This window comes from Salmo salar, chromosome ssa07 (assembly GCF_905237065.1).
Source record: "Salmo salar chromosome ssa07, Ssal_v3.1, whole genome shotgun sequence".
In the NCBI taxonomy this organism is placed as follows: Eukaryota; Metazoa; Chordata; class Actinopteri; order Salmoniformes; family Salmonidae; genus Salmo; species Salmo salar.
Window position 1 is genome coordinate 25,139,440 of NC_059448.1, and position 27,815 is coordinate 25,167,254.

The 27,815-nt window shown below is 42.8% G+C and overlaps 4 protein-coding genes across 10 annotated transcripts in view; 2 read left to right on the top strand and 2 right to left on the bottom strand.

Moving 5' to 3' along the window:
- Nucleotides 1–6,778, top strand: part of LOC106608879 (protein inturned) — a 33,759-nt gene extending 26,981 nt beyond the window's left edge. For 2 of the 3 annotated variants that reach the window (XM_045721771.1, XM_045721772.1), the window contains exons 15-17: nucleotides 188–377; nucleotides 4,517–4,656; nucleotides 5,426–6,778. In XM_045721771.1, coding sequence (XP_045577727.1) covers nucleotides 188–377; nucleotides 4,517–4,656; nucleotides 5,426–5,537 — 442 coding nt within the window. In that variant the 3' untranslated portion in view covers nucleotides 5,538–6,778. Of the gene's footprint in view, nucleotides 1–187; nucleotides 378–4,496; nucleotides 4,657–5,425 lie in introns of all 3 variants that reach the window. The other variant, XR_006770592.1, reaches the window with a different exon arrangement.
- On the bottom strand, nucleotides 6,767–13,128 carry LOC106608882 (INO80 complex subunit B). 2 transcript variants are annotated; one of them, XM_014207080.2, is made up of 5 exons: nucleotides 12,846–13,128; nucleotides 12,158–12,350; nucleotides 10,269–10,402; nucleotides 8,215–8,378; nucleotides 6,767–7,757 (listed from the first exon to the last, which is right to left on the bottom strand). In XM_014207080.2, the coding sequence occupies exons 1-5, from the start codon at nucleotides 12,886–12,888 to the stop codon at nucleotides 7,290–7,292; spliced, it is 1,002 nt and encodes a 333-aa protein (XP_014062555.2). In that variant the 5' UTR covers nucleotides 12,889–13,128; the 3' UTR covers nucleotides 6,767–7,289. The 2 variants fall into 2 exon arrangements, with proteins under 2 accessions (XP_014062555.2, XP_014062554.2); XM_014207079.2 differs by having other exon boundaries at nucleotides 10,257–10,402.
- aadat (aminoadipate aminotransferase) lies at nucleotides 12,834–27,742 on the top strand. 4 transcript variants are annotated; one of them, XM_014207077.2, is made up of 14 exons: nucleotides 12,834–12,999; nucleotides 14,303–14,374; nucleotides 14,536–14,704; nucleotides 17,705–17,837; nucleotides 18,092–18,166; nucleotides 18,418–18,627; nucleotides 20,529–20,594; nucleotides 20,719–20,801; nucleotides 21,882–21,978; nucleotides 23,241–23,302; nucleotides 23,495–23,559; nucleotides 23,797–23,903; nucleotides 25,438–25,539; nucleotides 25,628–27,742. In XM_014207077.2, the coding sequence occupies exons 2-14, from the start codon at nucleotides 14,308–14,310 to the stop codon at nucleotides 25,667–25,669; spliced, it is 1,278 nt and encodes a 425-aa protein (XP_014062552.1). In that variant the 5' UTR covers nucleotides 12,834–12,999; nucleotides 14,303–14,307; the 3' UTR covers nucleotides 25,670–27,742. The 4 variants fall into 4 exon arrangements, with proteins under 4 accessions (XP_014062552.1, XP_014062549.1, XP_014062548.1 ...); XM_014207074.2 differs by having other exon boundaries at nucleotides 12,855–12,999; nucleotides 14,237–14,374; XM_014207073.2 differs by having other exon boundaries at nucleotides 12,978–13,266; nucleotides 14,237–14,374.
- Nucleotides 26,037–27,815, bottom strand: part of clcn3 (chloride channel 3) — a 75,058-nt gene continuing 73,279 nt past the window's right edge. The window contains exon 14 of the mRNA XM_014206962.2: nucleotides 26,037–26,450. Coding sequence (XP_014062437.1) covers nucleotides 26,447–26,450 — 4 coding nt within the window. The 3' untranslated portion in view covers nucleotides 26,037–26,446. The remainder of the gene's footprint in view (nucleotides 26,451–27,815) is intronic.

Consider the following 27,815-nt stretch of genomic DNA (forward strand, 5'->3'; position numbering starts at 1 on the left):
AATCTCCTCTCTGCTGTGGTCCTATTCTTTCATTCCATCCTATTCTATTCCATATCACACTATTCCATCTCATTCTATTCCACCCCATTCTCTTCTATTCTGTTCCGTGCCATCCCATTCCATTCTATACCATTGCATTCTATTCCATTCCATCCATTCCAATCTCTCTCTGTTCTGTGTTGGCCAGGTTGACGTCTGGGGCGGAGAACACTCTGTTCCACTATGTGCTGATGGAGAAGGTGCAGGGGATCTTCATCGCTCCTACACACAGGGAACTGGCCCAGTTCAGCGGCTCCATCCACCCTCAGCTCATTCGCAACTTCCACCACTGCTGCCTCTCCATACGGGCTGCCTTCCAGCGGAGTCTGCCGCCCAGGGTAAGATACAGAACACACACACAGACAGACCGACACTCACTCACTCACTCTCACACACACACCGTGGCGATTTTAGCATGTACATCTTGGTGGGGCAAACTAACCCAGTTTTTTTTTTAGTTGCATGCCAGCAAAGCCACTACACAACACTAAACGATACATTAATTGCACTATAACGGTGACGAACGGTGCCCACAAACTGTTAAGGCCTACATAATGCTGTCCCAACAGCTGAGCTTTCCTTTCAGCACCATGGCTCTCAGTGGAGCCTCGTCTGGCAGCGAAACTGTTCATTCAGCCTCGTTTACTGCCTTTTTAAAAACCCTAGCTGATATGGCTGACTTGCTTAAATACATCTGGTTTCTACTGACTCCTTGTGGATTTGTGTAACTGGATAAGAACCGCATTCTCCTTCAATAATAACCAATGTCGACATGAGTTTAGACTTTTGAACCATACACAAGCATTATTACATTTAATGTTCATTTAAATTCATCGTGTTTATTCTTATGTTATTAACACTTAGCAGTAAGTATAAGCACGTGCAAGCAAACGAGCAGCGACGAGGTAGGCCTGTTCATTCAGCACTTTCAAAATGGACAGCGACAGAAGTTCAGATAGATGTTAGTTCAGGTAAGGCCTCAACATCTTGCTGAATTTAACTTTACTCTTCTTTAAGTCACCACACACACAGAGAGGGAGCGAGAGAGAGAGAGACGGTTAGCTTACCATTTGAAGTATTTTATTAGGCCTATGTGGTCTAAAAGGGAAGGAAAATACAATCATGAGGATCCACTTTATAGACTATATACAGACGCACAGACAGTGCAATGCGCAAACAATACAACCCTCGCAATATCAACTGGAATTACATCGGTCTATTACTGAACTTTTTGTTGAAAACCAATATTTGAACGAGAAGAGACTGTCACTGGCAAACATGGTTACAGACCCAACAACATGATATAGTGTCCCCTCCCGTGTGACGAAAAGCACATGAGCTACTTACAATACACAAAGTTATGCAAAACAATGAAATCATTCCAACATTGCCTACAATGACGAATAAAATACAAATAAGACAGACCTATATAAGCAATATAACAATTGAGATGTACAAACTATGGCATAAGGTAGCGATGAGCGGATAAGAGGCAATCCGTAATTTCAATTACGACATTAACCTCTAAAAGTTTAAGTCGTTGGGATAGGTACTAAGGTAATATATGGAATTGTTTTAAGATGGTTATAAACTCAGCAAAAAAAGAAACATCCCTTTTTCAGGACCCTGTCTTTCAAAAATCCAAATAACAATTAATGAACATGCACATGTGGAACGGTCGTTAAGACACTAACAGCTCACAGACGGTAGGCAATTAAGGTCACAGTTATGAAAACGTAGGACACTAAAGAGGCCTTTCTACTGACTCTGAAAAACACCAAAAGAAAAATGCCCCAGGGTTCCTGCTCATCTGCGTGAATGTGCCTTAGGCATGCTGCAAGGAGGCATGAGGACTGCAGATGTGGCCAGGGCAATAAATTGCAATGTCTGTACTGTGAGACGCCTAAGACAGCGCTACAGGGAGACAGGACGGACAACTGATCGTCCTCACAGTGGCAGACCACGTGTAACAACACCTGCACAGGATTGCATCTGAACATCACACCTGCGGGACAGGTACCGGATGGCAACAACAACTGCCCGAGTTATACCAGGAACGCACAATCCCTCCATCAGTGCTCAGACTGTCCTCAACAGGCTGAGAGAGGCTGGACTGAGGGCTTGTAGGCCTGTTTTAAGGCAGGTCATCACCAGACATCATCACCGGCAACAACGTCACCTATGGGCACAAACCCACCGTCGCTGGACCAGACAGAACTGGCAAAAAGTGCCATTCACTGTCGAGTCGTGGTTTTGCTTCACCAGGGGTGATGGTTGGATTCGCGTTTATCGTCGAAGGAATGAGCGTTACACCGAGGCCTGTACTCTGGAGCGGGATCGATTTGGAGGTGAAGGGTCCGTCATGGTCTGGGGCGGTGTGTCACAGCATCATCAGACTGAGCTTGTTGTCATTGCAGGCAATGTCAACGCTGTGCGTTACAGGGAAGACATCCTCCTTCCTCATGTGGTACCTTCCTGCAGGCTCATCCTGACATGACCCTCCAGCATGTCAATGCCACCAGCCATACTGCTCGTTCTGTGCGTGATTTCCTGCAAGACAGGAATGTCAGTGTTCTGTCATGGCCAGCAAAGAGCCCAGATCTCAATCCCATTGAGCACGTCTGGGACCTGTTGGATCAGAGGGTGAGGGCTAGGGACATTCCCCCCCAGAAATGTCCGGGAACTTGCAAGTGCCTTGGTGGAAGAGTGGGGTAACATCTCACAGCAAGAACTGGCAAATCTGGTGCAGTCCATGAGGAGGAGATGCACTGCAGTACTTAATGCAGCTGGTGGCCACACCAGATACTGACTGTTACATTTGATTTTGACCCCCCCTTTGTTCAGGGACACATTATTCCATTTCTGTAGTCACATGTCTGTGGAACTTGTTCAGTTTATGTCTCAGTTGTTGAATATTGTTATGTTCATATAAATATTTACACGTTAAGTTTGCTGAAAATTAACACAGTTGACAGTGAGAGGACGTTTCTTTTTTTGCTGAGTTTATAATGTATAATTTAGCTATTGGATTTTGAATTTTAGGACCCCCTTAGGTATCCCCCAAAAATCTTTTTATATTACTTGATAAAATATTTAATTTGGCATTTACTACTATAGCCCATAGAAATGCCTTGAATAACATTCATAAATGTAAAAAATTATTTGCATAAGGAATAAGGTTTTGATGTGTCTGTCCTACATCTAGGAGATATAAGAAAACTCACCAAATATATAGATTTTTACACATACGTATTTAACCCCGTGTTGTTTGGAGCACAAAACTACCAGTGGGGGTCGTAGAGCAAAACAGAGAACAACATCGTGTTCGTGAGAGTCTCCTTTACATAGTGGGGTCATATTAGTTTGTAATAATAGTTGCGGTAGGACGACAGGTGGATAGAGACGCAGCCCACACAAAAAAATGACATCTCTAGCTTACTGACAGATTTTGATAGGGATTGAAGAATTATGTTACTTAGATTGACACATGGGTGCGTCAATAGACTCTTCAGGATTAATGAGCGAGCTAAGATGGACATAGTCGATATAACTATTTGTTCAGTACCTGTGAAATGTACAGCTACAGAATTCAGAATACGGGCCGTTCTTACAGTATTCTCCCTGTACACCAAGTCAGAACCGTAGGATAAATAAAGGGGGCATATAAGCAGACAATGAAAGCTCTTACAATATTCGATAATGACAATTCTCTAAAACAGGCTAAAGGCTACATGTACACCACTAAGTCAGAACAGTAGGCTAAGTTATGAGGGGGAGAGACCAAATTCTATAAATCTATAAATTCTCTTCATATTACAAGGATTTGCCTGTAGATTGTCAACGTGATTCATGCTGATGTCTGCTTGTCTAACTTTCTAGCAAAGGTTTTGAAAGTGTGGTGTTGACATGATCAGTCCAATCAAAGCTATGGTAGATATAACGCGATTTGACATCATTTTATCTGTGGCCAATGACCTTGAGCCTTCTTGGATGGGCACTTCTAATATAAATCTATGGCAGCACCCAAGGGTGCTTGAACTGCCTAGCTCTCCCGTAGATTCTGCAGTGACATAATGTCCCCATGAGTGACAGAACACTGAGCAAATCACGGCGAAATTAGATAAGATCTACCAACACCCGCACTCTGTATTTTTGCTGGCTGCCCCTCCAGCACAGAAAGCACCGAGCTAGGCTGAAACACCTGCATTTTGGAGCTGCCTTACTCAAGAAAGAGACCATGTTTGTATGCGGCTTTATTAATTGTATTTCCGATCATGAAACATGGGACCAACACTGTATTTTTATTCAGTATATAAACATATATTTTTTCTTAACAGGTGGGGCTCAAAGCCCACCTGCCCTGAATGACGGGTCGCTACTGCAAACACACCATATCCCTGTAAGAATGTCTGTGTTGTAATAAAAAAGATGGAGTGTGTTTATGTTTCATCTCTTAGACCTCTCTCTGTGTGAGTAGGGCAGGCCGGGTGCAGACAGACCCCAGGGGACCCATGGGCTGGGCCCAGTGAAGGAACACGGGGTTCTGTTCCAGTGTAAACCTGAGAACTGGACCGACCAGAGGAAGCCGGCTCCCACCATGACCTACTGGGTTATAGGGTACGTGACAGAACTAAATGGTACCCTGTTCCTTTTGTAGTGCACTATTTAGAGCTCCTGGATAAAAGTAGTGCACTTATATGGGGATTGGGGTACATCGGAGGACAATGTGTTTCAGTGTGAATCTCAAATGGCACACTATTCCCTATATAGTGCACTATTTAGTGCTCTGGTCAATGTGCTATGGGGAGTCGTAGGGTGCCATTTGAGACATAACCAAGGCAACAATGTCTGCTTGACTTACGTAGTGTGAGCGCCACTGTACATGATAGATATCATCATTCTTAGGAGACTCAATCTTGCCTCTGTTGCTATATAGGATCAGTGTTATGAATTCTATATTCTGTGGGGGGGGTTTTTTGGGGGGGGTGAATGTATGGTAGGGATGGTGGCTGTCCTTGTAGTAATGACTGATGGCACTTTGGGACGTCTCGACTGTTGCTTTTGGACGTGCTTCTGGGTTTCAGAGGTGTGTGTGCCCTCAGTGAGAGAGAGGTCTGTCTGGTTGGTAAAGTAAACCAGTTAACTTTGAGTGAGAGGCTGGGAATAGCAGACCAACATGTAACAGCTGGGCTCTGGGTTATAGTGAAATTCAGACACATATATATATATATACTGGGCATAGAGATGTCCATTTATCAAGGTGGTGCTGCGGTATTGTCTGCTCTCTGGACATCTAGTGCTTTTTGTTTGATTTAGTTTTTTTTTACACGTCCTGCCTATACTCCAGCTTGAACCACACTGCCATTTCCCTCTGTTTGTGTTCCAGCCGGATGCTTCTAGAACCCGTCCCTCAGGAATTCTACGTGTGTTTCCATGACTCTGTGGCAGAGGTTCCCGTGGAGATGGCCTTCCGCCTGTCTTTCGGCCTGGCCTTGTGACGAGCCGTCTGCCAACAGTCTCTTATGAACTCTGGTAACACTACTACCTATCGGCAGACAGACAACAGCAGCGCACAACCCTGTTCATTAGGCACCAAACAGAAGAAAACAGTCAGGGAGAGAGTACATAAACACCAATAAGAAACACTTGTTCACGTTTCTATCACAAAATATTTTGCTACGGTTTTCCCTAATGAACACAACCCTGGTCTTAAAGGTTTCACAGTTGACCTCAACGCCTGCTTCCTGTCAGTCTGAGATATTCTGGGATCTAAGAGTCCCTCTTGTGCCTTGATCACCTGACAGGCAGGTAAAAGGAAACCTCGCAGACCAAGGTTGTTCTCTGTTAGCCTTGGATCAGCTCCAGTGGAACAGGACTGCATTCAGATAGAAATGTTACGTGGAACAAACATGAGGAATAAGGAATCACGTCAGCTCTGTTCATGACATTTCTATCTGTAACATCCCACTACGCTTGCCTACTAAACAGGTTTTGGGGCGGCAGCTAACCTAGTGGTTAGAGCGTTGGGCCAGTAACCCGAAAGGTTGCTGGATTGAATCCCCGAGCTGACAAGGTAAAAAATCTGTCATTCTGCCCCTGAACAAGGCAATTAACCCACTGTTCTCCTGGTAGGCTGTCATTGGAAATAAGAATTTGTTCTTAACGGACTTGCCACCATGTTGTGTCCAAAATGGCTCCCAGCTCCCTATGTAATGAATAGATTCTGACTCTGGGTGTGTGGAAGGACAAGCCACTAAAAACTGAGTAATAATACCTCAGAAAACATGCTGGATTTTATTTTTTTAACAGGTAGATGTGAGTTTGCAGGGAAAGCATTGTTCTGCTGTTCTGGTCATAGCAATATCTCATTCTAGTTCTGTGGGTCTGACATTCCTGTTAGCTAAAGTGTGCCAGACCAAATAATATGGGAAAAGTCTAAACAGCATTCTTGGGACATACCAACTCTTACGTCATGCCATTGCAGTTGAAATGTAAAACGCTAAGGGTTAAGGTTCGGAACGTCCCAAGGATCCCAAACAGCACTGACCAAATAATGACTGTTCTTGCCTGCTATCTTCTCCACATTACCTAAGGCTGTGTTGCCATGCCAGAGTTCTATTCATGTTGCTGTTTTGGAGGAAGATAAATGTGTTATGGTATTTTATTTAAGATGTACAGTATTTTGTATGGAAATGTAATAATTTGTGATAATTAAAAGAAACATTTGTTTCCTCTGGGTCATTTTCTCAATTTATTAAACATGTTATTGCTGTTATGTGTTACGGCTTCTGCTTGCCAAAATTAATACGAAACCATTCATATATTTATACAAATGAAAGTCCTTCATGATCATCAGGCAAACAGCGCTCTTATTTCAGTCCTGCTGTTACAAAAATAAGCTTGCCTTCTTAAATTCTTATTCAATCTACATTATGTGGACTTCCACAAACTAAGGATCTAGAAATGAAAGAAATACATGCTGTCTGATAGGGCCTAGTGTTGCTGTAGCCTCCATTATGTCATCTTAGTATCATGACTAAATTGACTGACTGATGCATTGGTTTGAACTCTTGATAGTATACATCATTCTGAAATGACCACTTATATAACATCACACAAAAGAGAAGAAAAAAAACGGAAAAATGCCTTTTCATAATCTGTCAAAATACAAAAAAACTAACACATTGTCCATGGATTTAGCACCAAAGTCTGAACTGCCAACAAGCCAAAACATTTGAAAACGGTCAAATTCAAGCGGCACTCTCCACAACAAGGACCAGATTCTTCTTGTAGCAGTCCAGACTACAGAGAGGGATCCCAGTCTTGGAGCACGAGTACCTCTTCAGATTACTGCACCCGTTTATCCCGCAGCCTACCGGTGCCAGGGGAGGGGGGCACAGGGAAGCCGGGGTCGGGGCAAGCACCCCTGTTGGGAACGAAATCCCCATTCCCTGGGCTGAGTCACAGTAGCGGACCATGGGACACTGGGCCTGCTTGGACTTACGCTCCCTCATACCCTTGATCTTGGCCTTGGAGGTCTTGGTGAGCCTATCGATGGTCTGGTTCTTGTCCTCCTCTGCCTTCCTGGCCGCCTGCAGGCGCCTCTTGCGGGCACACTCCTCTCTCTTCTGCATCATCTCGGTGGTCATCTCCTTCTCCTTGTAGCCCATGGGCAGCTCCAGGAGGGGCTGGTTTTGCTGCTTGTGCAGGAGGGCTTTCTGTAAGGCAGAAGCACACACACACAAGCATTCAGGTTCAGTAGGATGTAGACCTAAAGCTTTACATAAATATTTCAGGATTTTCTGTAATCTTCCAAGTTTTTAATGGAAAACACCACACGAAAACTTTGGGTATTTGTTTTATTAGTCCATTGTTGATATAGTCCCTAAATGTTTTGCATGTCAGCAATCAAGTTAAGATACATAACTTTCAAAATACAGAAATATCTCAAACTTAATTTCTGCCATGCAAAACATTTAGGGACTATATCAACAATGGACTAATGAAACAAATACCAAAAGAACGTTTTTGGCTGGAATTTTCCTTTATCTAATAGCCGTTTCTCAGATCATATTGTGACCTGGCAAAATTCAAGTCAAACCACATGGTCAAGTGAAAGTCATCCCTACCTTGATATGACAGACTAGTCTGAGGCCTGCTCTCTTGTTACATTACCTGTCTGGCTGTGAGCAGGGACTCATCGATCTCCTTCTTCAGCTCTCCGTTGTCGTCCAGCTCTCCTTTCTCCAGGGCGTCCAGCCACTTCTCCTCCTCGTCCACCGGCTTACCCGGGGAGTCTGAGTCCGGCAGAGGAAACGGGTCCAGGTTACTGTCCTCATCTGGAGGCAGGGAACAGAAAGAAAACAAGTGCATGGTTATGATATTAAAAAGATATTAAATAGCATGCCATTTTATTCAAACACTTCATGTTTGGCAAAGACAGAAACAGGCTCACTGAAATTACATTAAACATTTGCCTTGTGCAGTGAACTTATTTATTCGGAGTCTTCAGAAAGTATTCATACCCCTTGACTTATTCCACATTTTGTTGCGATACAGCCTAAATTCAAAATTGATTTGTTTCCCACCCATCTACACACAATATCCCATAATGACAAAGTGAAAACATGTTTTTTAGAAATGTATGCAAATATATTGAAAAATATATACAGATCAAAGGAAATTGGATGCACCTGAGCTCAATTTGGAGTGCCATAGCAAAGGGGTGTGAATACATACACTACTGTTCAAAAGTTTTTGGTCACTTAGAAATGTCCTTGTTTTTGAAAGGAAAGCACATTTTTTGTCCATTAAAATAGCATCAAATTGATCAGAAATACAGTATAGACATTGTTAATGTTGTAAATGACAGATTATTTTATGGAAAGTCTACAGAGGCCCATTATCAGCAACTATCACTCCTGTGTTCCAATGGCACGTTGTGTTAGCTAATCCAAGTTCATCAGTTTAAAAGGCTAATTGATCATTAGAAAACCCTTTTGCAATTATGTTAGCACAGCGGAAGACTGTTGTTCTGATTAGAGAAACAATAAAACTGGCCTTCTTTAGACTAGTTGAGTATCTGGAGCATCAGCATTTTGTGGGTTCAATTACAGGCACAAAAATGGCCAGAAACAAAGAACTTTCTTCTGAAACTCGTCAGTCTATTCTTGTTCTGAAAAATGAAGGCTATTCCATGCGAGAAATTGCCAAGAAATTGAAGATCTTGTACAGTACTGTGTACTTCTCCATTCACAGAACAGCGCAAACTGGCTCTAACCAGAGTAGAAAGAGGAGTGGGAAGCCCCGGTGCACAACTGAGCAAGAGGACAAGTACATTAGAGTGTCTAGTTTGAGAAACAGACGCCTCACAAGTCCTCAACCGGTAGCTTCATTAAATAGTACGCGCAAAACACCAGTCTCAACGTCAACAGTGAAGAGGCGACTCCGGGATGCTGGTCTTCTAGGCAGAGTTCCTCTGTCCAGTATCTGTTCTTTTGCCCATCTTAATCTTTTCTTTTTATTGGCCAGTCTGAGATATGGCTTTTTCTTTGCAACTCTGCCTGGAAGGCCAGCATCCCGGACCTACGACTGGGGGCGAAGGTTCACCTTCCAACAGGACAACGACCCTAAGCACACAGCCAAGACAACGCAGGAGTGGCTTCAGGAATAGTCTCTGAACGTCCTTGAGTGGCCCAGCCAGAGCCCGGACTTGAACCCGATTGAACATCTCTGGAGAGATCTGAAAATAGCTGTGCAGCAAAGCTCCCCATCCAACCTGACAGAGCATGAGAGGATCTGCAGAGAAGAATGGGAGAAACTCCTCAAATATAGGTGTGCCAAGCTTGTAGCGTTATACCCAAGAAGACTCGAGGCTGTAATCACTGCCAAAGGTGCTTCAAAGTTCTGAGTTAAGGGTCTGAATACTTACGGAAATGTCATATTTCAGTTTTTTATTTTTGATGAATTTGCAAACATTTCTAAAAACCTGTTTTTGCTTTGTCATTATGGGGTATTATGTGTAGATTGAGGGGGTAAAAAACGATTTAATCAATTTTAGAATAAGGCTGTAATATAAAATGTGGAGAAAGTTAAGGGGTCCGACTACTTTCCGAATGCACTGTATATGGAGTGTATATATAGTAAATAAGTCACATTAAGCACATAATTACTTTTATATTGAACATGAGTGGATATGATGAATGTAAGAGACAGACCTTTGCACTCACCAAGCCAGGCCCGGTACTGCTCAAGTGGAACACCCTCAGAAGGTTTATCATCATCAGAGTCGTCATCGTCGTCCTCGATCATTAGAGGACACTGGGAGCGGGCTACACCAGGGACCACAGTGAACGTTGGCACACTGGTTCATGAGAAAAGAAGGAGAGAGAGAACAACAAACCATACGTTTAAAGGAACCCCCCAGATGAAGTTGCTGCCACTATTTTGACATAATTTCCTGTTCTACAGAAGAAATGCACGTTCAGGTTTCACCTCCGAAGAATGACGATACTGTACTGTACATAGTCACGAATTGGGAATTTCCATGTGGAGTTAATAAACATCAACAATTAGGACACTGACAGCTGTCAGTGTAGCTAGCTAGATAAGGTTAGCTAGCCATCTTGCTAACCTAATCTAGCTAGCTAATGTTGTTGCTGTTTAAGTTTTGTTTTAACTCCACCGTATTCAAAAGATTAGCAAGCTGGATCTACAGCTTATTCAGGAGCTGGATTTAGGGAAAACCTCACCACAGATGGAAACCAAAGGCCTATTTGTATTTATTATGGATCCCCATTAGATGCTGCCAATCTCTATTATCTCCAAAGTTTTGGCATCTTCCCTTTATTGCAGCCGCGAAACTACCATAGAAATGGAGGATATTGCCCTGTGTAGGGTGCCATCTTTCGGGTTGGTACGTTAAACGGGTGTCCTAACTCTCTGTGGTCACTAAAGATCCCGTGGCACTTATCGTAAGAGTAGAGGTGTTAACCCCGGTGTCCTGGCTAAATTCCCAATCTGGCCCTCATACCATCATGGCCACCTAATCATCCCCAGCTTCCAATTGGCTCATTCATCCCACCCTCCCTGTAACTATTCCCCAGGTTGTTGCTGTAAATGAGAATGTGTTCTCAGTCAACTTACCTGATAAAATATAAGGGTCGAATTTCAAAAAAATGTTAGAAAGAGTAAGACGAAACTCCGGTAATATGGATAACTATTGAAAGATTGCTGATATGCAATTATTATTTTTTATTTATTTACATTGTAATGGACACAGTGCAACTTTTGGTAGGCTGCTGGCAGGCTTTGGATGCGGTACAGCACGCCAAGTCAGCCTGTGCTCATGGTTCTCACAGGGAAGTGAAATGATAGGCTACAATGACTTTGCTCATGCATGCCGCAAATGACAAGTAACTATAAGTCCCTTGAATTTCTTTCGCGGGTGCCTTTTCATGATCTGGATAGACACTTGTGGTTTCTAGTTAACGTTACACCAATCAAAGCAGTGGAGCGTGTAGCGAAGCAACACTTTAGTGGTCAAAGCCATTCATCTTGGGGCATCGGGGGGAGCGGGTTTGCAAAATGGCATCATATCACGCAATTATACCATTTCTAAAATTGTCAGGTATCTTTTTTTAAATCCAGACTAACAAAAAACAAAAAAAGTGAAAATTTACAAATTATCCAATGGATTATGATACTTTTCTGCTAAAATGTCAAAAGTGGTGGTGAAAAAAACATAAATGTACACCCCCTATGGTTGTTTGCTCTATGGCAAAAGAGACAAGGCTGTTTAGTGTCATCTCAGTCATGAAGAGGAAGAACATTGCAGCTGTTTCTGATTAATAAACAATGCCATGCTAATGGGTGGTATCATTCAAATAAAACCCAGCCCTGAAATAAAACGTAGGCTGAAAATAATTTGTATGTCATATCAAAGGAAAAGACAACGCATTCACGCGGATTTGCACGAAGTGGGCAATTCGGATGTGTCACTTCAAGTCCAAATATTATACTTTAACTAAAACGATGACTTATTGACTTAAATCGCTGTGCAACATTTTTTTTTTTAAATCTATCAAGCGAGACTATTAAAATGGCAGCGAGGTCTCACCTTTTTGTCCCAAGTGTTTGGCCTCCCAGTTTGATCTTGAGTCTGAGCTGTGTGGGGGGCTTGACCACAATCCCAGAGTCTGACTCCAGGGCCTCGGAGTAGGAGCTGTGCCCATTGTCTCGGTGATGCTTCTTCTTGTGCTTTTTGTGTTTCCTCTTATGCAGGCTGTGTAAGCCCACATGGTCTCCATCACCTGTAGTAACAGACAACAAATAGAGATGTAGACAAGATATATAAACAAAGTCTATTTGGTAGTGTATAGTGTTGTTATCGGCTCAGTTGGTAGAGTATGGCTCCGGCCTAGGCAAGTCAGTTAAGAACAAATTCTTATTTACAATGACGGCCTACGGGAGAACAGTGGGTTAACTGCCTTGTTCAAGGGCAGAAGGCCAGATTTTTACCTTGTCAACTCGGGGATTCGATCCAGCAACCTTTCGGTTACTGGCACAACGTTCTAACTAGGCTACCTGCCGCCCCAATCTGCATGCATGGCTGACTGTCTGCTAAATGGCATATTATTATTATTATGTTGCCATGTATGTCTCAAAAGAATGGCTAACGTTAGTGGCTTCTGGACACTTCATAATATGTTATATGTCTGGTAGTCAATCTGATGGTGTAAATTGTTCAATTCAAAACCATGCTTGAGAGATGGGAGGATAACATCAACAGTAAACAAACAACTCACCTAAAATAAACCTTGGGTGGATCATGTCTTTCCTTTTCCCCATTGAAACGACTGTATATATCAATCAAAACCAGAAAACGGGTTCTGCCAGTCTACATCCTAGCAAGTTGGCCTTGCTCCATCTACGGAAGAGTCGCCAGCAGCTGTTCGCTAGGTAAACAAAATGTTTGTTACTGTGTAGCTATCTAGCTACTCAATGCCATCACGGGACGACCCACCTACTCGAGAGTTGTCACGCGCTTTGATAGCGTGATAAGTAGCAAATAGTCTACTTTGATTAAGCATTTGCAAGCCCAACATGTGTTGTCGCTTGACAAAATACAACTGACTAAAGTTAGCTAGCTAACGTTAGCTGGAATAATTAACTAAAGTTAGCTGGCTGCCTTTTCGATAAATTAACGCTATTTGCTCACGAATCAAGGTAAGGATGAAGCTGCTTTCCTTCAACGCATTTCCCCGTTGTTTGTATAAACATGACAGTAATGCAGAGTCATTGAAGAATACACAAGACAATGAAATCAAAACTAATAGCTAGCTAGGAAGTTACGCTAGCAGCAACGTAGACTTTTCCTTGCGGCTTCGAATACGATTGTGAATGTGGATTCGGATACGCTGCTGCCATGAAAGTACTGTCTAGACTTGGCTTCTCGACTGTTCCACTCATTCATAAATTGTTTCAAATCATTTGTTACGATTTTATTATTGGGGACATGGGAGCAATTATACATGTTTAGAATGTATGTAGTTAGTTGATTTACACAATTACTGTACAGTATTCTCAAAATTATATAATATTTTGACACCTGGGTAATGTAGTCCACACACCGGCCACTTGTGTGGACTATTGCTAGTGGGAAAAATACATTATCCAGCAGCGGCCACTGTACGATTAAGCACAAGATACGCAAGATCAGTCATGAAACAAACGTGGTTGTAATATTAATCGGTTGTTGATCTTCTGAAGTTTATTCCTGTGTTAAGATTTTTGTGCAGTGTATTTCAGTCTAACTCCGTGCATATGTTTCTACTTGTTCCTATATTTGTTCCGCCTTTAGTGCACGATAATCCACTTCAGTGTTGCTATACGGCAGAAGCAAAACAACATAGTAGCTAGCCCCAAGGTTTGGCAGAGGGCGCCATTATTCTAATAGCGTCCTCTGGTGGACTTTGGGGCTGCACAGTAAGTGCCAACGATATCACACTCAAACTTACCATTGTGTAATGAATGCATCCCATCATTATACCATGATAAAACAAGTAAATTGACATTATTTCCATGTTTTGTAACTTGACCCAACAATCAACATTGCATTAGTATTTAGTAGGCAAGTGAATCCACAACTATCCATGTGTCATCATGCACTGTCACATTGTGTATCTATATTCCCCAGGAGGTGCGATTGACACACCACAGGCAAGCTTGCTCTGTCAGTGCTGATTGTTAGGTGATTTTACAGGAGCCATGAACTACGCTCGGTTTTTGACAGCTGTCAGTGCAGCTCGGAAGCCCTCACCTATCCGAATGTTAAGTAAGTCCTCATGGTTGTAGAGCTCTATTCCGTATTGCTATATTCTGTGTTTTGCCATGTAGAATTTCTCTTTAGTATTTTTGTTCTTTGTCAGTTTTCAGATATTTTTATTTCATTGGTACCTTTGTAACCTATCTGTCTTGCCCCCCTCCATCCCAAAGCTGAGATCCAGCAAAGGTCACCCCCATCCATGATCTCCTTGGCCGCAGGGGCTCCCAACCCCAACACGTTCCCCTTCCAGTCCTGCTCCATCCAGGTGAAGAACGGGGATATGCTCACCTTCGACGAGACCATGATGAAGAGGGCTCTGCAGTACTCTTCCTCCAGCGGGTGAGTCAGTGACTGAGAAGACATTGGGTCTGTCCAAAATGGCACCCTATTTTGTATATACAGTGCATTCTGGAAAGTATTCAGACTCCTTGACTTTCTCCACATTTTGTTACATTACAGCCTTATTCTAAAATGGATTAAATAGTTTTCCCCCCTCATCAATCTACAAACAATACCCCATAATGACAAAGCAAAAAACAGTTTTGACATTTTTGAAAATGTACTAAAAAATAAAAACGGAAATATCACATTTACTTAAGTATTCAGACCCTTTACTCAGTACTTTGTTGAAGCACCTTTGGCAGTGATTACAGCCTCGAGTCTTCTTGGGTATGACACTACAAGCTTGACACACCTGTATTTGGGGAGTTTCTCCCATTCTTCTCTGCAGATCCTCTCTGTCAGGTTAAATGAGAAGTGTTGCTGCACAGCTATTTTCAGGTTTCTCCAGAGATGTTTGATCGGGTTCAATTCCGGGCTCTGGCTGGGCCACTCAAGGACGTTCAGAGACTTGTCCCGAAGCCACTCCTTCCTTGTCTTAGCTGTGTGCTTAGAGTCTTTGTTCTATTGGAAGGTGAACCTTCGCCCCAGGCTGAGGTCCTGAGCGCTCTGGAGCAGGTTTTCATCAAGGATTTCTCTGTACTTTGCTCCGTTGATCTTTCCCTCGATCTTTACTATTATCCCAGTCCCTGCCGCTGAAAAACATCCCCACAGCATGATGCTGCCACCACCATTCTTCACCGTAGGGATGGTGCCAGGTTTCCTTCAGACGTGACGCTTGACATTCAGGCCAAAGAGTTCAATCTTGGTTTCATCAGACCAGAGAATCTTGTTTCAAATGGTCTGAGAGTCTTTAGGTGCCTTATGGCAAACTCCAAGCCGGCTGTCATATGCCTTTTACTGAGGAGTGGCTTCCGTCTGGCCACTCTACCATAAACGTGTGATTGGTAGAGTGCTGCAGAGATGGTTGTCCTTCTGGAAGGTTCTCCCATCTCCACAGAGGAACTCTGGAGCTCTGTCAAAGTGACCATTGGGTTCTTGGTCACCTTCCTGACTAAGGCCCTTCTCCCCCGATTGCTCAGTTTGGTCGGGCGGCCAGCTCTAGGAAGAGTCTTGGTGGTTCCAAACTTCTTCGATTTAAGAATGATGGAGGCCCAGATCTCTGCCTCGACAATTCTGTTTTGGAGCTCTATGGATATTCCTTTGACCCCATGGCTTGGTTTTTGCTCTGACTGTGGGACCTTATATAGACTGGTGTGTGCCTTTCCAAATCATGTCCAATCAATTGAATGTACCACAGGTGGACTCCAATCAAGTTGTCGAAACAGCTCAATGATGATCAATGGGAACAGGATGCATCTGAGCTCAATTTCGAGTCTCAGACGAAAGGGTCTGAATACTTATGTAAATAAGGTATTTATTTTTTCTTATTTTTATAAATTTGCAAAAATGTCTAAAACCCTGTTTTATTAATTAATGAAGAAACATTTTTAATTTTTTTAATTAATTTTAAAATAATGCTGTAACATAACAAAATCTGGAAAAAGTCAAGGGTCTGAATACTTTCCGAATGCACTGTACATGCACTGAGTGTACAAAACCTTAGGAACACCTTCCTAATATTGAGTTGATCCCCCTTTTGCCCTCAGAACAGCCTTAATTTGTCGGGGCATGGACTCTACAAGGTGTTGAAAGTGTTCCACAGCAATGCTGGCCCATATTGACTCCAATGCTTCCCACAGTTGTCAAGTTGGCTGGGTGTCCTTTGGATGGTGGACCATTCTTGATACACACGGGAAACTGTTGCGCGTGAAAAACACAGCAGCGTTGCAGTTCTTGACACACTCAAACCAGTGCGCCTGGCAGCTACTATCATACACTGTTCAAAGGCACTTATCTATTTTATCTTGCCTATTCATCCTCTGAATGGCATACATACACAACCCATGGCTCAAGGCTTACAAATCCTTCTTTAACCTGTCTCCTCCCCTTCATCTGCACTGATTTGAAGTCGATTTAACAAGTGACTTCAGTAAGGGATCATAGACAGACCAGGTGAAAGCTGTCATGTAAAGAAGTTTTGTACACTCAGTGTAGTGCACTACTTTTATAGGGAATCGGTGCTATCTTGGACACACCCGTTGTGTATTGTTAAGTAGCGTCTCTTAGCCCACAGAAATCATTCAGAAGTCTGCGGAAGCTTCTTCAGAGCGCGATAGGAAAGAGTCAACAAGGCCATAGCCTTTGAAAGGGCTCCGCGACACCAACAGAGTAATGTACATGACTAGCTCTACGCACGGTCAGGAGTTTAGAATGTAGAGTCCTGCGGACATGAATGGTTTGAAACGAGTTTTATTGCGACGTGTTTGAACTGGTCAACGCTGTCCCTTGAAACGGTTAGGACAGCATGACACCTATGCTAGTTAATGGCGGTGGCAGAAGGTTATCTCTTAACAGCTTCTTATCTACCTTTACAACAGTCTAAATAGTAAATAGTGATTCATATTGGTCTGTAGAGCTCTCAACCTGTGTGCGTGCGTGTGCTCTCAACCGCTGCTTTGCTTTCCACAGCGTTGGTTTAATCACTTCTGATAAGAGCTAACAGGACGATAAAGCCAAGGCTGCTTCCTAAAAAGCACCCTATTACGCACACTAGGATGAACGTTTTACTGGATGTCAAAACCGAACATTTTATTACGACATACCCTGGCTGCTATTCGAGTTTTATTATTAATGATTGGGTCTATTTCTTGCTTTAAAAAATGAAATTTTTCAAGGAAATAAGATGAGGTTAAGGTTAGATAAAGTAGGGTGAGGTTAAGATAAGGTGATGTTTTGTAACTGCAGGTTATTCATGATGAGGGAATCTGAATTTCCACTTAAGTCAATATGTTCACTTAGTCTCACATGGATGTCAATTTGTAAGTTCAACTTAAGTTAGGATTCGACCCCTATGAATGGAACGTTTTTTAAATGTAGGCCTCTGTCTACCGTATATAGAATCCCGGAGCTGTTGACTTGGATGAAGAACCTTCAGAAGAACCTTCACAACCCTCCTACAGCCAACTACAGCGCTGAGAAGGGCCAGATGGACATGTGTGTTACTACAGGCAGCCAAGAGGGTCTCTGCAAGGTACCACATTTCCTGTTTAGTCATATAGCAGACGCTTATCAAGAACGACTTACTGTTAGCGTATTGATCTTAAAATAGCTCGCTCCGACAACCGCACATCACAGTCACAGAAGGTAACAGGTTCCTTAATAAAGCAGAGAAGAGAAGTGCAAGGAAGGTAAGTTAGGTCTGACTACCACTAATGATCCGGTGATCCCATGAGCCTGTCCTATTCTTGCCCTCCCCTCTATTACTTTTCTCTGTGTTTTTGGCAGGTGTTTGAAATGCTTGTAAATCCTGGAGATAACGTTCTTCTGGACGCCCCCACGTACTCTGGAACGCTCGCTGCAGTAAGAACCTCTACTCACAACCACAGATACACACAGATACACACATATAATCACTTTCTCTCTCTTGTCGCGCATTCACTCACTCACTCACTCACTCACTCAGATAATCTTTATTAGCACGAATGGCAAGGCCACTATTGATAAATCAAAATCTGACGGATAATGATAAACAACAACAATATAATGTTAATAGTAACAGTTAGAAAAACTCACTCTCACACTTACTCACACACTGTGTTCGCCGTCCCAAGCTCCAGCCATTGGGATGTAACCTGATCAATGTGCCCAGTGATCAGCACGGTATGATCCCGGGTGGGCTGAAGGAGGTCCTGTCCCGCTGGGACCCGGCAGATGTCCACAAGCCACACAGCACCGTACCCAGGGTCCTCTACACAATCCCCAATGGAGGAAACCCCACCGGGGCCTCCATGACCACCCAGAGGAAGAGGGAGGTCTACGAGGTACGGTAAAGTCTCCAGACCCATAGGCCCTATTCAAATAGTTCAGAAATGCATCCTTCCTTCCTACTTTCCTTGAAGTAGTCCCAGATCTGAATTGGTGAAAGTAGCAGGGTGGTAACCTTGCTTTCACCTCTCCAAATGCTTTTAGATCAGTGCTTACCTCAAGGAAACCTCAAGGAAGTATTCAAACAGATCCCCATTAGCTACTGCACATGCAGCAGCTACTCTTCCTGGGGTCGGCATAAAACGTACAAATACATGACAATGTACAGAACAGATATAGACAAGAACAACATAAGATATTATATTACATTCAAAATGATATTACATTCAAAATAAAAATAGGAGTTATATATTGGAAAGACACCAAGAGACGACAACAACAATACTATTTACACACTATTCATATATACAGTACATCTTCATATTCTTATGTACAGTTCAATTAGATCTTTAAAAAGCTGAGAGACATTCTGATACAATCATTTTTTTAAAGCTTTTTTTTTGTTGCCAGAGTAACCTCTGGTGGCAGAGCATTCCATGATGACATGGTTCTACACATAACTGAGCGACTCATTAAATCTGTTTTTGTATTGGTTACCGTGAAGAAACACATAGTGGTATGGCTGGTGGGGTATGTATGTCTGTTTGAAGTGTATGCAAATAGATTAGACAAGTGTTTAGCCATTTTCAACAGACAAATGTTTCTTAAAAAGACAGGAAGAGAAGTAGTCCATTTCTCCTCAACCCTCTACCATGAAAGACTATGATGCATGTTGTTGATGTTAGTTCTGTGTGTGCAGTTAAGGGCAAGGCGTGCTGCTTTGTTTTGGTCCAGTTGCAGCTTAGCCAGGTCTGTCTTTTCTGCACCTGAATACATTATCGGACAGGCATCAAGATGGGACAAGATCAGAGCCTGAACAACTAGTATAGTTGATCGTTGTGTCAAAAACGCAGAACATGTTTATATAACAGACATACCTCTCCCCATCTTCACAACAACTTTGTCAATTTGACTTGACCATGATAACTGACCATCCAATGTTCCTCCTAGGAGTTCAGCTTCTTCAACTTGTTCAATGGTCACACCCTTCATGCACAACTCCAGTTGAGGTTAAGGTCTAAAAGAATGCTTTGAACCAAATACAATGCTTTTGGTTTTAGATGTATTTAAGAACAGTTTATTACCCATTCTGACACTGACTGTAACTCCTTGCTGAGAGACTGAGTGAGCTCACTGGCTGTAGGTGCTGATGTGTTTAATGTGCAATCATCAGCATATATAGTCATTTTAGCTTCTTGTAAGACAAGTGGCAAATCATTTGTAAAAATAGAGAAGAGTAACGGCCCAAGGCAACTGCCCTGAGGGATACCGCACTGTACATATCTGATGTTAGAGATGCTTCTATTGAAAAATATTCTCTTGAGTTCGATTGGATAGGAAGGGAAAGGGAAGGAAAGGGAGGCAACCAATTTGAATAGAATACAGACTGCAGAGTACAAAGCCATAGTGTATATTACAGCCACAATGACACATAGTGTCTATAGCCTGGTCCCAGATTTGTTTGTGCTGTCCTGTGTGCTGTCTCTGAGTTAGCAAGACAGCACAAACGGATCTGGGACCAGACCAACGGACATTCGGGAAGGAAATTGGGAGGGACCCAATCTGAATCCATTGTTCTAGTTCTTATTAATGATTTCCTTAACAGGCTTATTCAAATAGGGCCAGAGTTTGACACGGTCCTGGTCAGGTTACTGACTCATGCATATGGGAGCGAAGGGAAAGGGAGGGTTTCTTTCTGGAATGATTGTGCTAGTTCAATTCAGGCCTCTGTAGAATAATGATTTCCCTGAAGGTCTACTTCACAGAATGAGTCAAGATTTTGTTGTCGTTTTGACAGCTTGCCAGGCAGTATGACCTCCTTATTATTGAGGACGACCCCTATTACTTCCTACAGTTTGACAAGGTAAAAATTGTTTAATTGTTTAATGTATTATGACTTTGTATGTTTTATTGGGACACTGCACTGGCATCACCCCTACTGTATATAATAGAACAGGCTGCTCATGTGTCTTTCTCCCTCTCTGCAGCCTTGGGCTCCCACATTTCTCTCCATGGACGTTGACGGGAGAATCATCAGGACAGACTCCTTCTCAAAGATCCTGTCATCAGGGTGAGGCAGACTGTCAGATCGCCAAGGCAACTATGTGGGTTTAGAGGTCATAGGTCAGGGAGGAAGAAGGAAGTACAGTCACTGTATTAATTTACCTTTTATTTATGCAGGTTTGTCTAATTGAGAACCATCTCTTTGCCAAGAGAGACCTGTCCAGTAGCCTAGGGTGGTCTAGCAGTCTAAGCCGCTGTCTCTGGAGCACATGTACGATGTACCACTGCCAGCATGGGTTCGAATCCGGCCCACTACTCTTTCAGCAATCTCTGACCTACCTTTCACCTCTATCTCTCTATCCAATAAACATACAAAGACTTAAAAATATATAGTTAAAAAAAGACCTGTTCAGTTTGTTATTACACTATTACTAGCTACTTTAGTACAACTTTGTAGTCTGTCTCTCTATGTGGTTGTCAGAACTTGTTTACCGAGAGACTGTCAGAAGCTGTGTACTCAGTGGGTTATTGAGTCCTTGTTTTTCCAGTTCATGTGGACAATTGAATTACCTTGTGCTATTCCCAGTAGGTATTACACACACACACACACACACACAATATTGTACGGCTAACCTTGTGGGGACACACAATTCAGTCCCTTTCAAAATCCTATTTTCCCAAACCTCTAACCCGTACTCTTACCCTAACCTTAACCCTAACCTTAACCCAAAAACCTAACCTTAACCCTAAAACTAACCCTAGCTCCTAACCCTTAATGTAATTCTAACCTTAACTCTAAACCCCCTAGAAATAGCATTTGACCTTGTGGGGAGTAACAAAATGTCCCCAGTTGGTCAAATGTTTGTTTGTTTACTATTCTTGTAGGGACTTCTGGTCCCCACAATAATAGTTAACCACGTCCACACACACACACACACACACACACACAGGATGCAGCACTGCTGTGCCTAGAAAGACAAGAGGACACACTGCTCGTTGTTGTTGTTATGATGTTCCTTCACCAGTGAAATGGCCCATGTCTGCCTTTCCTGTGTGTGTGTGTGTGTGTGTGTGTGTGTGTGTGTGTGTGTGTGTGTGTGTGTGTGTGTGTCTCTGCAGGTATGACCCTCTGTGTCTGTCTTTGCAGGCTGAGGATAGGCTTCGTGACTGGGCCCAAGCCACTGGTGGACAGAGTGGTACTCCACATTCAGGCTTCTACAATGCATACCAGCACCTTCACACAGGTGAATGAACCTCTACTTCTAACCCCATCACCCCCTCTAAAATTGCATCACCTTCCCCTTTAAAAGTAGACCTAGTAGTAAACTACCCCACCATTCGCTTTGAAACACATGTAGTAGCATGTAGTAATAAATAAGTAAAATAGCATGCATGTCTTAGTAAACTGCCATACCATCCCCTTTAAAATGAATGGTACATGGTAATAAATATGTTCAGGCATATTTACTTTCCTGTAATGTTTGGTTGTATTTTCTACTTTGCCTCTAGTCTCTAGCCATTGTTTAAATCCCATAAGAGGCTTCTTTCCTGTGACTGTAATCACAGCAAAACATGAAACTGCGTTTTCATTAGTGCACGAAGTAGCAACACGTTCTCCAACAGAAAACGTGGGGAAAAAAGGTAAAACAAGGTAGTGAACATTTCAGGTAGTCCCTTCACGTTTTGGCCTGCCTTCTTCCCATTTGGTTGCTTGTGAATACGACCTTGATTATTGTTGTTTTTTTTCTTTAAGTTATTTTGTCAGAAGAGACAGTTGGCAGCAGTTTTAATGTGAGTAGTTACCATAGCAACAACAAGAGAAATGCAATCATCGAGAGAGATATTGCTATATTGTGTTCTATTTCATTCTGTGAATGTACTGGACCATTCTCAGTATAGATTAGTGGCATAATTGTCTGTGTTCCCCCATAGAGATGAGAGTCGACAGAAAGCGTTAGTTGTTTAATCCGTGTCAGAGGTTAAAGAAAAAAATCCACTCAAAAACAATATTTTGGTATTTATTTCATTGGTCCATGGTTGATGCAGTCCCAACAATTTTTGTTGCATGTCAGCGGGCAAGTTTTCAAGATAATTGGACTTTCAAGAAGCAAAGTGTCACCGGCCACATCGTCACGTTTCTGGATTTTTCCTTTAATGCAACACTAATTCACTTTTCATGAGGTGGCAGAGCGAGACAGTCACGCTCACGCGCTGCCTGCTCTTTGTAGACGAATATCATGTTATCGTAACATCTGTGGGTTATTTTCACGCATACAGAAGGAAGTTAGGATTAGGTATATGAGGATGTGTGAGTCAAAAGACGAGCACACTGTCTAGCTCTATACTCACATCTTTCTGTCTCTCTGATCGTTACATCTGTTTGGTGATATAGAAGCATGGAATGTTCTAGACAATATGGAATTCAGAAAGAGTTAACTCCCATGTGCAACAGATGCAGTGTTGACTACTCCACCCTCTCTCCTTCTCTCCATCTCTCCCTCTCCAGCTCATGGTGTCCCAGCTGCTGCATGGCTGGGGTCAAGAAGGCTTCCTCAACCACATAGATGGGTAGGTCAAAGGTCGTACCACTGGCAGCTGTATAAACAACAAGCATATATGGTGTCAATATAGCTGGAGATATGAGTTGTTTGTGTTATATGTTGTTGTGCAATTATTGCTTTTTTTGGGGGGGGGGTTATTGATTACAATATGAGCAGTTCAGCACTCTACAGTATGATGGACACACCTTTTCTCTTTCAGAGTGATTGAGTTTTACAGAACACAGAGAGATGCCATGCTCTCCTCTGCAGACAAGTGGCTCAAAGGTTTGCGTTTCACTCACTCACATGGTTGTGTCCATTTGAAGCCTAACATTAAAAAAAACACTCATGAAGCCAGCACCTCACACAGTGCTGGTGCCTTGTTAAAATCACAAAGCATCAGAGGAAGTAGTGCTTTGCCAAAGGGATAATAAGAAAGAAAATCCCTGCACCAAACAATACCCAGACCTAACCTTTCTGTTTCCCTCTTCTCTCTCTCTCTCTCTCTCTGTGTGTGTGTAGATGTGGCAGAGTGGCACTCCCCAGCTGCAGGCATGTTCCTGTGGATCAAGGTGAAGGGCGTCGCAGACACCCAGAAGCTGATCATGGAGAAGGCTATGGAGAAGGAGGTAGGTACACAAACACACACAGTCGAAACTCTACCCTACAGGCCCACCTGATCTCGGGCTCCACCACAGCTCACACACACACTGACTAAACTAATACAACCTGTTTGACTGAATGAGATTATGTTTGGTGTTTTTAAAACAGTCCACTTACATGGAAGTCCTGTATCTTTGGGAGGTCCCTGTCGTTTATAATATCTATATTTTAGATACTTCAAGAAGAAGTTTACTTTATTTGAACCAAATATCTATTTTCGATGTCAATGGTATGTTATAGAAGGGGCCCAGACACTTTTTTTGTGATCTCACTTGTTTTAGAGAAACTTACCACACCAGCAATATACTTCCTTATGTTTTTTCTGCAGTTGTAGGGGCACAGGAAAAACATGAACAAAGGCTCAAAAACACTAAAAAATACCTCCTTTTAGAAACCCGCGATGCTCTCAGTATAGTGATGCAGGTCTTTAGATGTCGTACACGTGAAATTGTGTCATTCCGAACGTTATTCGCGGCGTTATATTCCATTGGAGACGTTTCCTCTATCCAGCAGTGCTGCTTCTCCATGTAGAGCACACGGAAAAGGATCGTGGGCGACGTCGAAGTATCACTCGAGTCGCACAACGTGGAATACAACATCGCGGAGGAAGTTCGGACTGACACAGTTTCGTGTGTACAACAGCGAAAGTTCTGCATCACCATACTGAGAGCGTTGATGTGTTTTTGGAGCTTTTGCTCACGTTTTTTCTGTGCCCCCACAACTGCAGAACAAGCATAAGGAAGTATATTACTGGTGGGGTAAGTTTCTCGAAAGCAAGTAGATATCCCCCAAAAATGTGTTTGACACTTCTATACCATGCCATTTACATTGAAAATAGAGATTTGGTTCAAATTAAGTGAACTTCTCCTTTAACAACAAGCGACAGGTAACCCTACTGTGTGTTTTTGTTGTCTGGAGTTAATGTCCTACTCATGCATGCAGGATGAGCAGCAAGAGATTTTCACTAAGGGCCGGGCTAGTGCTTGTCAGGAATAGGATGTTGGATAGTATGTGAAGCTGCCATTATCCAAGAAGGCAAATGGATTTAAAATCCCGCGGTTTCCCCCCGCCCACATAAGAACACTCCAAATCCACGCTGATTGGTCTGCTTCTATGTGGAAAGAACAGGAAACCCAATCGGGGCTTTTTAAAATCTAACATGGGATATTTTCCCCACACTGCACTAAACAATTGAAGCCAATTGCAGTAGATTATAAAAGGCTGGTTATGTACAGAGTGGGTCTGGGAAATGGTAAAAGTAATAGCTAATTTAATATCAGCACACAGAATCTACTGTACAAGCATCAGTTTTATGATACATAATTCAGAGCTTCAAGATAAGTGTGTGTGTGTGAGAGAGCGAGCAAATGAACTATGACAGAAGCTCATAGGGTCTACAGCCACCAACTGCAGCAGTACAGTTTTGGCCCCTTTTGTATTAGTGTCCATATTTGGTAGTAGGTGCTGGTTGGTTAAACATTTTCTGTTGTCCTACTGTAGGTGCTGCTGGTCCCTGGAGGTGTATTCATGATCAACAGCTCAGACCCGTGTTCTTATGTCAGAGCGGCCTTCTCCCTCTCCACACCGCAACAGATCGACGAGGTAAAGAAACACACACACATGCAAATGCAGCCACACATACACACACACTTGAAGGCAATAAATGTACCTTCTCTTTCTTTCTCCACAGGCTTTCAAGAGGCTCTCTGCACTCATCAAGGAATCTTTGTGAGGAGTACATCAGATAACAAACGGACGACGAACTATTTTCATTGGCAGAGATTATTTTTGGTACAAATTCACTAGCTTCCAGTTGTATTAGTCGCATGTACGGTATACACCGTCCGCCGAAATGCTTACTTGCAGGTTCCTTCTCGACAATGCAACAACAATAAGAAATAATAAAATATAAGAATACGAACATTAATGGCTCGGTAGAATAAAATAAACGTTTTAGCATAAGTGTAATACAGGAAGGCACAATTTAGAGTCTAGTATTTACCAATCATAATAAGACTTTGGTATCAGCAGTTGTGGTTTGTGTGTGTGTGTGTGTGTGTGTGTGTGTGTGTGTGTGTGCTCCGATACCGTCTGCTGCAGGCCTTCCTCCGGCACCGCTTTGAGTAGATCTCCTGGATGGGTGGGAACACAGTGCCAGTGATGTACTGGGCCATCTTTACCACCTGCTGGAGGGCCTTGCGGTTGTGGACAGAGCAATTCCCGTACCAGGCCGTGATGCAACCAGTCAGGACGCTCTCAATGGTGCAGCGATAGTATTTGGAGAGGACCCAGGTCTCATGCAGAATTTCTTCAGCCGCCATAGGAAGTAGGGACGCTGTTGCTTTCTCTTGACAAGAGTGGTGGTGTTGTTGGTCCATGTCAAGTCCTCAGTGATGTGGACGCTGAGGAACTTAAAAACAGCTGACTCTCTACTGCAGGCCCCGTTGATGTGGATCGGGGCATGTTCCCTCTGCTTCCTGAAGTCAGCAATCAATGCCACAAACTTGAATCACCTGCGATCACAAAGTTACAAATTTACGTCAGACAAGATACGCATGTTGCCTTGGAGATGACTGTGAATGTAATCACCGTTTTGCAGTCATTGGTCTACCTTGGTAGCTAACACTGTGTAAGACACTATTTACAACTGTACATCTAAATCAGCATTACTTGAGCCAAGCATTTCTGAACACCAAAACGTTCAAAGTGTTTAACTGAAATGTTAGACCGTATGTACGCTGAACAAAAATATAAATGCAACATGCAACAAATTCAAAGGTTTTACTGAGTTACAATTCATATGAGGAAATCAGTCAATTTAAATAAATTCATTAGGCCCTAATCTATGGATTTCACATGACTGGGAATTGTCCCACTCCTCTTCAATGGCTGTGCAAAGTTTCTGGAGACTGGCGGGTACTGAAACACGCTGTTGTACATATCGATCCAGAGCATCCCAAATATGCTCAATGGGTGGGTGACATGTCTGGTTAGTATGCAGACCACGGAAGACCTGGGACATTTTCAGCTTCTAGGAATTGTGTACAGATCCTTGCGACATGGGGCCGTGCATTATCATGAAACATGAGGTGATGGCGGCGGATGAATGGCACGACAATGGACCTCAGGATCTTTTTACGGGATATCTGTGCATTCAAATTGCCATCGATAAAATGCAATTGTGTTCATTGTTCGTAGCTTATGCCTGCGCATACCCTAACCCTACTGCCACCATGGGGCACTGTTCACAACGTTGACATCAGCAAACCACTCACCCACACAACGCCATACACGTGGTCTGCTGTTGTGAGGCCGGTTGGACGCACTGCCAAATTCTCTAAAAAGACGGAGGCGGCATATGGTAGAGAAATTAACATTCAATTCTCCAGCAACAGCTCTGGTTGACATTTCCGCAGTCAGCATGCCAATTGCACGCTCCCTCAAAACTGCACATTTTAAGGTGCCCCTGTATAATGATCATGCTGTTTAATCAGCTTTTTGATATGCAACACCTGTCAGGTAGATGGATTATCTTGGTAAAGGAGAAATGCTCACTAACGGGGATGTAAACACATTTGTGCACACAATTTGAGAAAAATAAGCTTTTTGTGCGAATGGAACATTTCTGGGATCTTTTATTTCAGCTCATGAAACATGGTACCAACACTTTACATGTTGTGTTTATATTTTTGTTCGGTATACATTTGTAAAGATTAGAGAAAATGTAACCGTTGATCGATCCATGTACTGTTATATTGTCATGATTTTGGTGAGGGAAAGTAAATGAAAATCTTTTCTTACTGTGTGTGTGTGTGTGCGTGTTACCATTTTCAACCACCAGGGCGTTACAACGATTAGGACTGTTGTTGGGCTACCTT

Bases quoted from the DNA above. Each gene is read 5' to 3' on its own strand.
- aadat (XM_014207077.2), top strand. From the start codon at position 14,308: ATGAACTACGCTCGGTTTTTGACAGCTGTCAGTGCAGCTCGGAAGCCC. The intron at 14,375-14,535 runs GTAAGTCCTCAT...TCCATCCCAAAG, and splicing joins CTCACCTATCCGAATGTTAA to CTGAGATCCAGCAAAGGTCA. The intron at 21,979-23,240 runs GTGAATGAACCT...CTCCCTCTCCAG, and splicing joins ATACCAGCACCTTCACACAG to CTCATGGTGTCCCAGCTGCT.
- LOC106608882 (XM_014207079.2), bottom strand. From the start codon at position 12,888: ATGGGGAAAAGGAAAGACATGATCCACCCAAGGTTTATTTTAG. The intron at 12,351-12,845 runs GTGAGTTGTTTG...CTGTTACTACAG, and splicing joins CCACCCAAGGTTTATTTTAG to GTGATGGAGACCATGTGGGC. The intron at 8,379-10,256 runs GTCTGTCTCTTA...CCCTGCCTCCAG, and splicing joins CTGGCTTGGTGAGTGCAAAG to ATGAGGACAGTAACCTGGAC.